A 14,232-nucleotide genomic window follows, 5' to 3' on the forward strand; every position below is an offset into this window, starting at 1 on the left:
AAGTTGAAATACATTACCTTTACCTTCTTGCTAGCATGCTTGTGGTACTTGACTGGATGTAACATACAGGTATATCTATCCACTGCCATGTAGATGAGAATCATCGCACTCTGCTGAGTGAGTGCCCCTCGAAGCAAGGCCTGGAAATAGAGAGTCAAGGGTTTGGGTTAGAATATCGGGTGTCCATCGAACTATGGAGTGAGAGGAAATTGAGGAAGTTATAAAGTTATAATGTGGACATTGCGAAAAAACTAATATTATTTTAAAATCGCCATTACGAAATATGAATTGGGAATTTCGTCACATCCACTAACAAAATATGAATTGGGAATTTAGTCATTTCCTTTTTGGTCCTCCAGTCTCCACTTCTTTTACCATGCACTTTTCCTTCATCTTCATCCTATCCTTCCCGACTCTTCTTTCACATCTTCCTTTTCTTTGTCCTTTTTGTTATCTTTCTACGTAATATTTCTATCTTCTTCCTCTACTTGTTCTTACTTTTCTCTTCTCCTCCTTCTCGGAGTCTTCTTTTCCCCGAACTAGTTACCTACATATCTTTCCTCCTCTCTTTTTCTTCTCCTCTTCTTCCTAATCCTTTTCTCTTGCTCTTTCTTCTCTCCCAATTCATATGCTCGTATTCTTCTTTATCCTTACTCTTTCGTTCTCTTTTCTCATTACTATCGTTCTACTCCTCCTCTTGGGAGAAAAAATATGATGTTCTCGCATGTTGTTTCATATTTTTGAGAAATTTCTTATGCTCGTATTCTTCTTTCTCCTAACTCTTTTGTTCTCTTTTCTCATTACTATCGTTCTACTCCTCCTCTTGGGAGAAAAAATATGATGTTCTCGCATGTTGTTTCATATTTTTGAGAAATAAATAATTTTCGGGAGAAAAAAATATTATCAAGAGTTCTTTGAACCTTTTGCTCCAAAAGCATGTATGGAGGGAATAAATTTGTAGTAGCAAACATTCATAAATTTGTAGTTTTGAATAAAATGAAGAGAGAGAGAGAGGAAGAAAATGAAAGAGAGAGAGAGAGAGAGAGAGCTAGTGTACCTAGTATACATAGAAAAAGAATAGCAAATTGGCATGTTTATTTCCAAACGATCAAAAAATCAAAATCGATGTTGTATCTCATCTCAAACTGCCATGATGGTGTAGTGGTCAAGATGCTCGCCTGGTAATCTGCTAAACCAGGTAATTTATCGCATAAAAAAGAAGTAAATTTTTTTTTGTAGACACCCCGTAGATACTATCGTTCTGTACACCAGGCATAAATAACCCCCCCTCTACATCAGGAATCGCATCCTTATTTCACTTACATAACCTCCTCTATTGTATTTTCATTTGGAAATCTTTCTCGCATTATCTCGAAATCTAGGACACCATAGGGAAGGATAAGTGGGAGTTATAATAGATATTTGGGCAAATGGTAGGAAAATAATAAACAAAAAATTAATGTTCTGTAGAAAAGCTACCAAGGCGGAGAAATAATTTTCTCAAGATGAGAAAAAGATTTCTTCTGTTTCGGGAAAAGTTTTTCCATCTTGGAGAGATTAGAGAAATATCCAGAGTCTGGTGAAGGTAACGGTGGGGTGCTATGAATTTTGAATGGACAGAAGTAGGTAACAACTATAATAATAAAATTATGCTCTTACTTTCGTAGTTACCTACTACCTACATAACTACACATTATGGACGCGGTATCCCCGAATGAAGCCCGAAAGGTGAGCAAGCGTCAATAGGTCGAAACGATGCTTTTATTAATACGAAAGGTATAGGTATATCACCCGAGGTTAGATTCTTTGTGGCGGGGACCACAGTCTGTTCAACTTAGTTCAACTTTGTCTGTTTGGATTAGTGATTAGATGAAGAAAATTAAGCCAATCAGAAATTAATTAACTAGGTTAAACACAGTTTTTGTCCGGGTCATTAGTTAGATAGGTAACTATGTGTATGTAGAGGAGGAATTTTAATTGTGTTAAGCATATTTAAATGCTTGTCACAAACATCGTTCCCTGATTATTTCACCTAGATAAATTTCATGACATGACTTGGACTCGAACCACCAACCTCCAGATCCAAAGTCCAACGCGTTAACAACTGCACTACTCAGTAGTGCAGTTGTTAACGCTATGTGTATGTATAACGTATAAGTAAACTTACCCACTAATTATACTCACGCACCTCCACTAGTAAACAAAGAGACAAATTAGCAAGTCTGAAATTTGCATTGCAGACAGTTATGCTGTCTTTATTTCTTAGCATAAAATTAAGAAAAAATATTATAAAATGTTTTCCACTCGGCTCCTTGAGAAAAATGCCATCGGTGCAGTGCAATTTGGTGGTTGTTGGGTAGGGACGTCAACTAAGCCATATCAGTTCCTGAAGTACCTGTCAATTCCAAAAATCTGATTGGCCGAAATTTGTTCAGTCTGCTTGAGAGTGAGATTTTTTTCGCCATAAAATGGGGTGTTCCAGTGTCTAAAGTTTACTACCCCTGGGTACCTATTACCACCTATTAATAATTTTTATTGGGATATTGGGTAGGTAGGTATATGTACCTACTTATTTTTTGCTTGACAAAATGAGTGTTTTGTCACCCCATCGCACAACGTACCTACATAGTACCTACCAATAATGAAATATCAGACAGGTTCCTTCCTTCTTTTTGTAGGAAAAAAATCCCCCATAAAACTGTCGATGTCGGGAAGAAGGAGGGGAAAAAAAGGGTCAGTCTGGGGAACATTTGGATAGGTGAGGGTTTCCGTCCCCATCGTAGGGACATAAGTCATCAATTATTGTCGTGTAGTAAAAAGGATACGTGAATAAGTAAAGGGGGGTGCACCAGGACCGCATCCAGAATTTTAAGGGGGGGGGGGCAAGAATCCAAACATCCAAATTTGACGAAAATACTTTTTAGTATATTACCTACTACAATACTACATTAAGGAGCAAAAAAGATCCTGAGAGGCCCTATTTAGGGCCCCCCCCGAAAAGGCCCTGGCGTGCACCTGCTATACACAGGTAGAATTATAACCGCTACCTCAATGTACATTATTTGAAATTGCTTTTTTTGCCAGTGAACTTTTTTGCTCGCCACATTCGTTTTATACGTTTTCAATAAAATGTAATGTTCGATTGGGTAGTCTGATGTATGTTTGTGGTACCTTCCTATGTACCTTTATTATGGAGGTGTAGGTACGAGTAATATTTAGTAATAGGAGTACCTACTTGCTCTGGAAAAGCATAGCGTGAGATCAAAGAAGATTATGATAGGCACCTTGGTAGTACTAGTAACTAGATGATAAGAGTGTATTTATGCCATCGAGAAAAAGAAGATAACAAAAAAAATAAAAATAAAATAAAAATCAATATAGTTATTAAACAATATTACCTATTACCCACACAAGATATTTTTACTCCATTTCAGATCCTGCAGACAAAACAACCCAGTTCAGGAGATTAGAAACAATGGTTTGTTTCTGATCTCCTGAACAAACTATCAAAAGCCCGCAGGTAACAAACAATAACTCAGAAAGAACAATAAGTAATAAAAAATAATAAATTGTTTTACACCTACGCAGTTTTAGCTTTCTAGCATCAAGAAAAGAAAAATAAAGTTAAGTGGCTTTCATCAGGAAAGTTTGAGAAAATTACTTTCAATTTACTTTGTCCGAATTCTTGCCAAGTAATAAAAACCGTGGAGAAGGAAAAGAAGAAAGAAAGAAGTATTAGGAGGAGGAAGAGGAGGAGGAGGAGAAGAAGAAGAAGGAGGAGAAGAAGAAGAAGAAGAATACGGAGTGTTTGAGGTAAATTTAGTTTGTTCTTAAAGTCTGTTTGAATCCCAAACGGTTAGATCAAGATTAAAATGTTGACATTGAACGTGTAAAGTAAATTCAAAGGTCACTTTGGGCCTTTTGAGAGGCCCTTAAGGGACATTTTTTCAAGTGTACTAGACCTACGGAGTGTTTGAGGTAAATATTTAGTTTGTTCTTAAAGTCTGTTTGAATCCCAAACGGTTAGATCAAGATTAAAATTTTGACATTGAACGTGTAAAGTAAATTCAAAGGTCACTTGGGCCTTTTGAGAGGCCCTTAAGGGACATTTTTTCAAGTGTACTAGACCTAGTATTCTTTTAATTCATTGTTCGGCACTAAAATAAATGTAAAAAAAAGTTCTCCATTATTTACCCTAAGGCTTTATTTCTGCAAATTTGAAACACCCTGCACATTCTACATCATATATCATATGGCTCTGTCCTTGTAAAAATTCTTTCATGTGGTAGAGCATTTTATTGGCCGTTCTAAAATGTCGAGCGAACAATTTTAATGACTCAAAAAGGAGAGAAGAGAACAAGTCAAATAAAACAAACATTATTCCCTGCACATTCTACATCATATATCATATGGCTCTATCCTTGTAAAAATTCTTTCATGTGGTAGAGCATTTTTATTGGCCGTTCTAAAATGTCGAGCGAACAATTTTAATGACTCAAAAAGGAGAGAAGAGAACAAGTCAAATAAAACAAACATTATTTGTGAAGATAGATTGAAATGAATTGAGGAATGCCAAGTTTTATGCCGTGCGGTTTTGAAAGATGGGAAGAGATAGACAGGCAAAGAGATGAGGAAAGAGAAGAAGAGGAGAGAGCGAGAAAGAGGAAGGGAGTGGAAGAGAAAGAGAAGAGGAGAGGGCGAGAAAGAGGAAGGGAGTGGAAGAGAAAGAGTAGAGAAAAAGAGGAGAGGGAGAGGGCAAGAAAGAGAAAGGGAGTGGAAGAGAAAGAGAAGAGAAAAAGAGGAGAGGGAGAGGGCAAGATGATAGGCAAAGAGATGAGAAAAGAGAAGAAGAGGAGAGGGCGAGAAAGAGGAAGGGAGTGGAAGAGAAACAGAAGAAAAAAAGAGGAGATGAAGATAAGAGAAAGTGAAAGAGAGAGAGAGAGAGAGAGAGAGAGAGAGAGAGAGAGAATGATAGGGAGAGGGAGAGGAAGAGTAGAGGAATAGGAAGAGAAGAGTGAGGACTATTTCAAGGATGTGGGTAGGAAAAGATAAAGGAGATAAGAGGGTGGGAAAGGAAGGTTGTGAAGTTAGAGAGAAATAAAAGGAATAAACCACATAGTGAGGTTGTCAATGGGTATGTAAAAGCAAAAGAGAGAAGGGAAAACAGGGAGAAGGAGAGAAAGAGGGTGGGAGGGGGAGAAAAACGGATAGAGGGAGAACGAAACAGGGAGAGGGGCAGATAGATGAAAGAAAAAGCTGAAGGGGAATTTCTGTCCAAATTTGCCATGTACAGTCACTGTATACGTATAACTGCTAAGGTTTTTAGTGAGGGGGACATTGCCCTCCATTTGGCGACACACGCTACCCGCCTTCACTAAGCCTGACTAGATCCAGGAAAAGCCATCGCCATCAGTAACACGTGTTGGTGCGTGTGTATGTGTTTTTTTTTCTGCCTTACAATGAGAATTTGGACATACTTACAGTGTAAGTTTACCACTTACCTACATTCTCATATTACAAAGGTACATAATATATCATCTACTAGGTGTGTACAAAGGTACTCACCTGAGAATGAATATATTTTGAGTAGCGACGAGTATTGATGACTATGATGACAAGAATGTTGGCACTCTGCCTTACACAGAGAATTTTTCCAAAGTTGTTTGAAGTAAAGGAGCTATTTCTCAAACGTACCGACATACATAGTAACCTGCCTTACACAGAGAATTTTTCCAAAGTTGTTTGAAGTAAAGGAGCTATTTCTCAAACGTACCGACATACATAGTAACCACCTTATTCTTCTTCTTCTTCTTCTCTTCCTTCTTCTTCTTCTCCTCCTTCTCCTTTTCTCCTTCTCCCTTTTTCTCGTGTTCAAACGGGGTCGGCGTTTCTCGTAAGCCTTTCAATTAGCCCTAGCTAGGTTGATTGTTTTGGGCTGCCATTTGGTTTTAGCTACAAAATTATTACTAGTGAATGCACTCAACCTTATTACAAAATTATTACTAGTGAATGCACTCAACCTATTTCTTTAGTAAGGAAAGGGATTTCAGGCTGGTGGTATCCTCCCTGTAATCCCCCAGCCCAGCCAGACTAGTACGTCCATAGTAATAATCATGATAGTAATGGGAAGTGATACTCTCTGCTATTTATTGTTCTTCATTTCCCCTGATTCATATGCTCGTATTCTTCTTTCTCCTAACTCTTTCGTTCTCTTTTCTCATTACTATCGTTCTACTCCTCCTCTTGGGAGAAAAAATATGATGTTCTCGTATGTTGTTTCATATTTTTGAGAAATAAATAATTTTTGGGAGAAAATATTATCAAGGGTTCTTTGAACCTTTTGCTCCAAAAGCATGTATGGAGGGAATAAATTTGTAGTAGCAAACATTCATAAATTTGTAGTTTTGAATAAAACATACATCTAACATATGGCTGAATATGTAGGTACATAGGTTTGTACAGCTTAGGCAGGTATGATTTTTTTTGTTTCATTCAATGAAGATCTTTCTACAAAAAAGCACAGTTGGCTTTCAGCTTTACATAAAACTTTCGTGTTCCAACATACAAAAGACAAGAGAGCCGGAGAGTGAGGGAAATGGGGGAACGTATCTCATTTGGAGGAGCATTATACTTTTTTGTGAAAAACAAAATATGAAAGGAATGGAATTGACAAAGTCAAGGAGTGATGATGAGCATGAAAACAAATCAGGGCAGATTTTCTGGAGCACTTTTTACTGAAATTATGTACCTACTGGTTGATGGAGACTCTAATATGAGTGAGGTAAAACCCAGGTGTTATCTTTAGTGTTTTCTTTTGTGTTATTTATCAAATAAATAATAATTATTATTGATAATAAAATGGCATACCTGGAATTCGAATCTCTGATCTCCTGATTGAGTATAGAGTGTTTTACCACTTGTCACTAAGAAAGCAGTTTGAAATTTGGAAACCTAATTGTATAGCGTTACTGTTTTTCTGAATCAATATAATACACCGAGAAGTTATTTAGTCTTTTGTTATAACTTATAACCGAGTTTATCTGGAAAACTTTAGGCCAAGAGTCCCTCTTGAATTTTGGCCTGAAGTGGTACCAGTAACTATGCAAGATCATTATTCATTTCATTTTATTATAAAATATTATTATGAACATAACTTATCACTCTACCACGAAAAATGTGAAAAACGGTCTTTTGTGCGTCTTTGACAGGATTCCCGTCTTTTTTGAGCACAAGTTTCATGAGTTACATTCAGGAGTTTCTTTATTTTTCTTTAGCCAAGGGAGTCATAGTCATGGAGAAAGAGATATTTACTCGTGTAACAGACTTGTTTTTTCGGAGTTTCCTTTAAAAAAGTAAAAGGTTGAAGACAGCACATAGATTTCTCACGAAAAAAGTTTTGCACTTTTTCGAGGAAGCAAAATCAAATTACGAACACCTATTGAGTACCTAGGTAGGTATGTACCTACCTAATATCTCTCTAGTACCTAGAAGTCAAAATTGGTTTGAAGTTTGAACTATTTTTACCTAGTACTCTCACATGCCCTTCATGCTTAGAGTGCAAATAAAGAGTAAATAAATAAAATTCATTAATAGAGGTACCGTCCTACAGAATATGGATATTTTACGATAGGAAATGGGAGGAAAAGAAAATGACCAGGTATAGGTACCATGTTTTTCATAAGCACCTACGTATATGTACCTAGAACACAATAATAAATGTCCTTGAGAACCGCTTTCAAGGGTTCAATATTGACTTGTACCTGTAGGGAGTGTCGGGACATCCCTTCATCTTCTTATCTTCTTTTTAAACTGAAGAGGGGACAAGACGAAGAAGAAGAAAGAGGAGAAGAAGAAGACTTAAGAAGAAGAAACGTGATTTGAAGAAGCTTTGAGCGAGTCAAAGTGTGCAGGTTGGTGAACCAAGCTTGAAAATTTAATTGGATGATTTGTGTGTCAAGTTGATGTAGGGAAGTATTGAGAGTTCTTACATAGACGTCTTGATAAATATTATGATGACTGTCTGTATTCATAACTTCTTCTCTTCATATTCCTTTATGTGGTTTTAATTCTCCTTCCTCTTCTTCTTTTATTCTACCTTTTCCAAATTCTATTTGGGATCTGTAATTCCGTCTTGTATTGTTTCTCTTTTCTCATTTCTCTTTCTTTAAGATACTATTCCAGGTCTCCTCCCCATTTCATTTTATTCCCTATATTACACCTCTCTATTCTCCTTCTTACATAAATACTTTTGGGCTACTCTCTCTCTCTCTCTCTAATCGCTAGTGTTCTCCTGAAGGAGCTTTCCTGGTTTCATAACGATTTCTTTAGATGCATAAATTTTAGGAAAGGAGGCACAAAGAAACATGCCATAATATTAAGTACTCGAACAAACTTTTAGGTGGAAGTGTAAAGTTTTTCTAATGAAATCACACATTTATGGCCGAAAGCAGGCTGAGCACCTCTACAAAGAATGTAAAACCACAGTGAAACAGCATGGCTCCACAGTATTATCATTTTAATAAACTTTTCCCTATTCTTTCTCAAAGTTTCTCTTGAGGGAGGAAAAAAAATTAGGTGGAAGTGTAAAAGTTTTTCTAATGAAATCACACATTTATGGCCGAAAGCAGGCTGAGCACCTCTACAAAGAATGTAAAACCTCAGTGAAACAGCATGGCTCCACAGTATTATCATTTTAATAAACTTTTCCCTATTCTTTCTCAAAGTTTCTCTTGAGGGAGGAAAAAAAAAGTTGCGGGAAGTTGGTATTAAAGTTCGAATAAATAATAATTTTCGTTTCAAGTCAGGTTTTATTTGCTCCGAGTTTACAGTTGAGACGCGCCGAACTGAGGGAAAAAGTTCACCGAGTTGGTACGAGTGCGAAATAGAGGTACTAGAAATAGTATAATGTTACTTTGATACACTACCAGTAGTTCTTTGATGGTACTTAGATACCTACACACATGAGGAGGTAACCAGAAACTGAACTTTTCCCATCTTATTTATGACATGATTCCAGAATAATTTACTAAAACTGTATCCTGTGTCTTCGACAAGAATCATAGAAATATCAGCGGTGATTTTACCTCCTCCATCCATCCCTGGGCGATTGAAAGGGCACCTGCTGGCTTTCGTCTCAATCCCCCCTTAAATATCTATAATAAGACTAGATAAAGTCTTACCTGAATTTGACAGATTATTTCCGAGTATGGCCAACATGTCAACAGGGCCGGCAAGAAGGCCACTGAGGTGACTAGAAGGCCGACGGCCAAGTCATTCGAGGCCAGACAAGTGAGCAAATATCGAGGCTGAAATCAGAAAGAATAGATTTTAATTTAATTTAATTCCCGAAATAGAACTATCTAGGTAAGTACCTACTTACTCAATAAAGATACAGGTATAGTGACATACCTACCTACACAATATACATGTGTATTTTAATTTTTAGATTGTCTGCTCATACCTCGTTGGGGCAAAAAGTTTCTACTTTCTAATCAAATTTTATTCGCGATCAGTTTAGGATTGACTTCAGTCCATTTGTGGACTCGTGTGCAGGCATCCTAAAAGAAATCAACCTGAAGGTATAGCAATATTTAAACAATTAAGAACTTTGAAATTCGTGATGCTACTCCTCAGCAGCCTTTGCCTCAAACAAGGAATATCCCAGATTTGGTAGGTATTCGTTAATTTCGTTCAGACATAACCCCAACCACTGTTTATCTACTTTGTTAGACGTGCTTGAAAGTAATCAGGAATTGTATTTTCATTTTATTTGAACGAAAAAGAATAAAAGAAAATAACAAATGAAAAAAGGTACCTACCTACCTAACAAGATAATAAGGATGATGATATTGTGGGAAAAAAAATATCACCAAGCATTTGAATTAGAAAAGAGCTTAAGATTACCAATCAAGAAAAGGAAGACATGATGGTATTAAATTGTAAATCTCATGTCTCCAGTATTCCAACGGGGAATAAACCTCCTTTTTCTTTCCAGATCTAATCGAATGGAAATGGGAAAACAATTCTTCATTGCTATGGAAAAGTTTCTAGATGAAAAAAAAGGTAATAATAAAAAAAAAATACCTAGGTACCTACCTAAATTCTGAGTAATTTTCTCTTGGTACAACCTATAGAAAAACTATTTTAATGTAGGTAGGTAAACCTAATAATCTGCCTCCAAGCAATCATCAGTATCACCCAATACTGGTTCGTGAATCAGACAACAGACACCTCCACTAATTTATCTTACGTAGCATATTGCATACTTACATAGTTTTACGGCGTTCATACAAATTGTAACCTAGGTATTTTGAGAATCAGATATCTCCACTAATTATTTATCTTACGTACGTAGCATATTGCATACTTACATAGTTTTACGGCGTTCATACAAATTGTAACCTCTAGCTAGGTTATAAGGTGTTTTGAAAATCAGATATCTCCACTAATTTATCCTACGTACGTAGCATATTGCATACTTACATAGTTATATGGCGTTCATACAATTTGTAACAGTGGTTTTACCACTTTTACCATAGCACTCTGTTTCCGAGATATTTTCTTATTGTTTTATGAGAATTTGGACATACTTACAGTGTAAGTTTACCACTTACCTACATTCTCATATTACAAAGGTACATAATATATCATCTACTAGGTGTGTACAAAGGTACTCACCTGAGAATGAATATATTTTGAGTAGCGACGAGTATTGATGACTATGATGACAAGAATGTTGGCACCACATATTCCCACTGTGAGAAGCAGCACAAACGTCGCCTCTGTAACACTTCCCCAGGTAATTGGTGGACCGCTAGTGGCGTATCTGGGGTGGGAACAGCTGCTGTTACTCAGTGCCGGAGGAATCAGGATGGTAGTCGTCTTGTGACTCATTCTGACAAAGTTGGTCCTTCGCCGGCCGGATATTTTCAACTTGGCAGTGACATCACAATATAATTATTAAAGTTTAACCGTTTTTTCATTACAGGTACTTTACTTTTTTCTCTTTGGTGGATTGTACATTACTTTACTACTATTTACATTGCCACAAGTTTATTCATTGTTGTTAAGATTTTAACTCCTTGGGAAAAATTAAATTTTTCTGTTACACTACTGTTAAACTGTTTACATATGATTCTCTTTTTGTTAGTTGTAGATGTAGAGCATGTTTGGTAATTTACCTTAAACTGTTTTGTAGATTTGATAGCTACTTATGTACCTACATAATAATGGTTCAAATGGTGATCTTTTGAAATTAAGATGGTATCTGCAGGTATTTCTTATACTGTAACAGCGGAAAGCAATTTTGAAATGAAACTTCGAAATCCTAATGACCTATTTTATAGCATTCATCAGGTATTCACTAATGCCTTATTAAGATCTTATCATATTAAACTCGGGTTTTTATTGGATTCAAAAGATGTAATGGGGAAATTTTGGAACCCAAAGGAAAAGGGTACCACCAATAAAAAGGGTAACAAAATAAGAATAATTATTCCGAGATCCATTTTACTTTAGATCTTATCATATTAGGTACCTACTTTAGATACGTACCATCAGTGATACCTTTGGTATTATTATTATTATTATTATTATTATTATTATTATTATTATTATTATTATTATTATTATTATTATTTGACAAATTATTATTAAGAAATCCTAATGACCTATTTTATAGCATTCATCAGGTATTTACTAATGCCTTATTAAGATCTTATCATATTAAACTCGGGTTTTTATTGGATTCAAAAGATGTAATGGGGAAATTTTGGAACCCAAAGGTTCTGGGAAGAGAAGACTCCGAGAAGGAGGAGAAGAAGAGCTAGAAAAGAAATGAATATAAGAAATAAGATACACAAGTAGGAGGAGATGTAAGAGCAACTAGAGGAAGAGGATAGAAATATAAAGTAGAAAGATAACAAAAGGGACAAAGAAAAGGAAGATGTGAAAGAAGAGTCGGGAAGGACAGGATGAAGATGAAGGAAAAGTGCATGGTAAAGGAAGAGAAGACTGGAGGAGAAACGAAAGAAAGAGGAAGGGGACCAAAAAGTGGAGGACGAAATGGAGGGAAAGAAGAAGAATAAGAAAAGGAGAAGGAGGAGGAGAAGGACTGAAATATATAAGAAACAATAGCAAAGCATTAATGCGAAGGGAAAAACGTTTGCGCTATATTGTTGCAGATTGTAGTCGAGTATACTACTAGTAGACGACAAATAAGAAAAAGATTAAACTCACGAGATGAGAACAAAATAAGGGACAAATGGGGTAAAAAAGACCAGCAGCTTTTGCGGATTTAATGTACAAACAATAATAATTTATTATCCTATTTTCCGCTATCAAGATGAATTTCCAAGTCGCATGAGTACGTGAGATCGTGAGCACCCCATTTACAGGGCAAACCTTCCCCTAACATACCCGAAACGTCAAGAGAGGAAAGATGGTTTAGAATTTGAAAATGTTCGTCAGAACATCTTTTGCCTTATCATTCCTCTCTCCCCCTCCCTTTCTCTCTTTCTCTTTCTCTCTCTCTTTCTTCCTCGGTGGAAATGGAAACCCTTCAGATGCAATCAGTGGAAATTTGAGTGAAAAGTCGCGTTTACAAGAACAATTTTTTCGGAGGATTTTCCAAACTTCTCCACCTCAATTTGTTTGGACAGATAACATTTTGGTTCCTTACTTGGTGTTTTACTGGTATAAGGCTAGAATATAATAACAATAATATCTGAAACTCCATATCAATAGAGTAGGGATATGTCAGCCCAAAAGCGGTCATCCTAGGGTTGATTGAGGGCTGACGAAAAAAAGCCGACCCCGTCTAAACACGGGAAAACTGAAGAAAAAGAAGAGTTTAGGTACTTCACATACTTCATGGATGCTTTCACAATAGATGTAGATGTTTAAAATATCGTGTGAAAGGCACCTTACAGCTGATTGCTTTCGTTATCAGTCAAGACAAGATAATGGTTGCGTTATCTACATAGTATGTACATAATATACTATCGCCATTAGGATCTCCTTGATATCAAATTACCCAGCGTGCTCCTCCTTGAACGATCTCATGATTGTGAAATTTGAATTTTTGAAAATACCTACCTACCTAACTCCTAATATTCTTTCTTTTATATTTATTAGGTACAGATACCTGTACCTATTATTGAGCTTTCTTCTGTATCCTTTCTCTCTCTCCCCCTTTTTTTTAGCCTGCAAATCATTATTTCATCTCCTTGAAAAAGTACCCCCGATTTCTTTTTCTTCTTCTTCTTCTTCTTCTTCTTCTTCTTCTTCTTCTTCTTCTCTCTCTTTCCTTCCTCCCCCTCCCAAAAAAATCATAATATCATAATTTTTTCCCCTCACACATTTTCTTGGTTATTGTAAAAGCTTTTTGGAACCCCCTCCCTAACTGCATGTATTATATAATCCACGTCTCCCCCCCCCACCCTATCACTACACATATACCTACTTAATACTGGTGCTAACCTCATGTACCTACCTAGATCTTAACCCCATTTCAGTTTTTTTTTTTTTTTTTTTTTTAAAAATTTTCACCCTAATTTCCAAACTGGGGGCCATGAAGTATTACTTCAAGATCCCGGGAAAATTACATAAAATACAGTAAAAGGCCGGTGAGTGTTTACAATAAAAGAAAGGGGGCCGCTTAGAAGAAAATTTTGGGAACCACTGCTTTAGAATATACGAGTACCCACCTCATTTATCTGGCATATCGTCGCTATGTCGGCTTAACTATGTTGGACGGTTCCTTTTTCAAGCGAACGAACCCAAAGTGGATAACATCTAGAATCTAGAAGCTCTTATTTCTAAAGCCTTTTTTTTTTCGAAGTTTCAATGCCGCGCCGCCATTTAAGGCCGTCAGAGGACCCTATTTATTCGTCTTCATTTTTGCTAGTATTATTTTCTTTTTCATCTATTCTAACTCTCACCTTTCCTAGAGGACGGGGTTCTTCCAGGATCAACCTCATATTGACAGGATAATGAACCCTTGTCAATATGATGATAATCCCATGTCATTCATCTAACCGAAAGTGATACATTGTATGTATCGCCAATACCCAATAATCTCCGTGTGACTTTTACCACTTCCTTTGTATTCTCCTCCTGCTCCTCCTCCTCCTCCTCCTCCTTCTCCTTCTCTTGCTCCTCCTCTTCCTCCTTCTTATTCTTCTAGTCCTCCCTCTCTTCACCTCTTTCTGTCACTATTAATGGGAAATATAG

General features: G+C 36.5%; 1 protein-coding gene across 1 annotated transcript; it reads right to left on the minus strand.

Moving 5' to 3' along the window:
• Positions 1 to 23: 23 nt before the first annotated feature.
• LOC108254607 (neuropeptide FF receptor 2) lies at positions 24 to 10,953 on the minus strand (the record flags this gene model as incomplete). Its single annotated transcript, XM_017449778.2, has 3 exons — positions 10,678 to 10,953; positions 9,180 to 9,305; positions 24 to 140 (listed from the first exon to the last, which is right to left on the minus strand). Coding segments are annotated over exons 1-3 (459 nt in total), but the record flags the coding sequence as incomplete, so codon positions are not given.
• Between the last annotated feature and the right edge of the window lie 3,279 nt (positions 10,954 to 14,232).

This window comes from Diaphorina citri, unplaced genomic scaffold, assembly GCF_000475195.1.
Source record: "Diaphorina citri unplaced genomic scaffold, Diaci psyllid genome assembly version 1.1 scaffold124, whole genome shotgun sequence".
Classification (NCBI taxonomy): Eukaryota; Metazoa; Arthropoda; class Insecta; order Hemiptera; family Psyllidae; genus Diaphorina; species Diaphorina citri.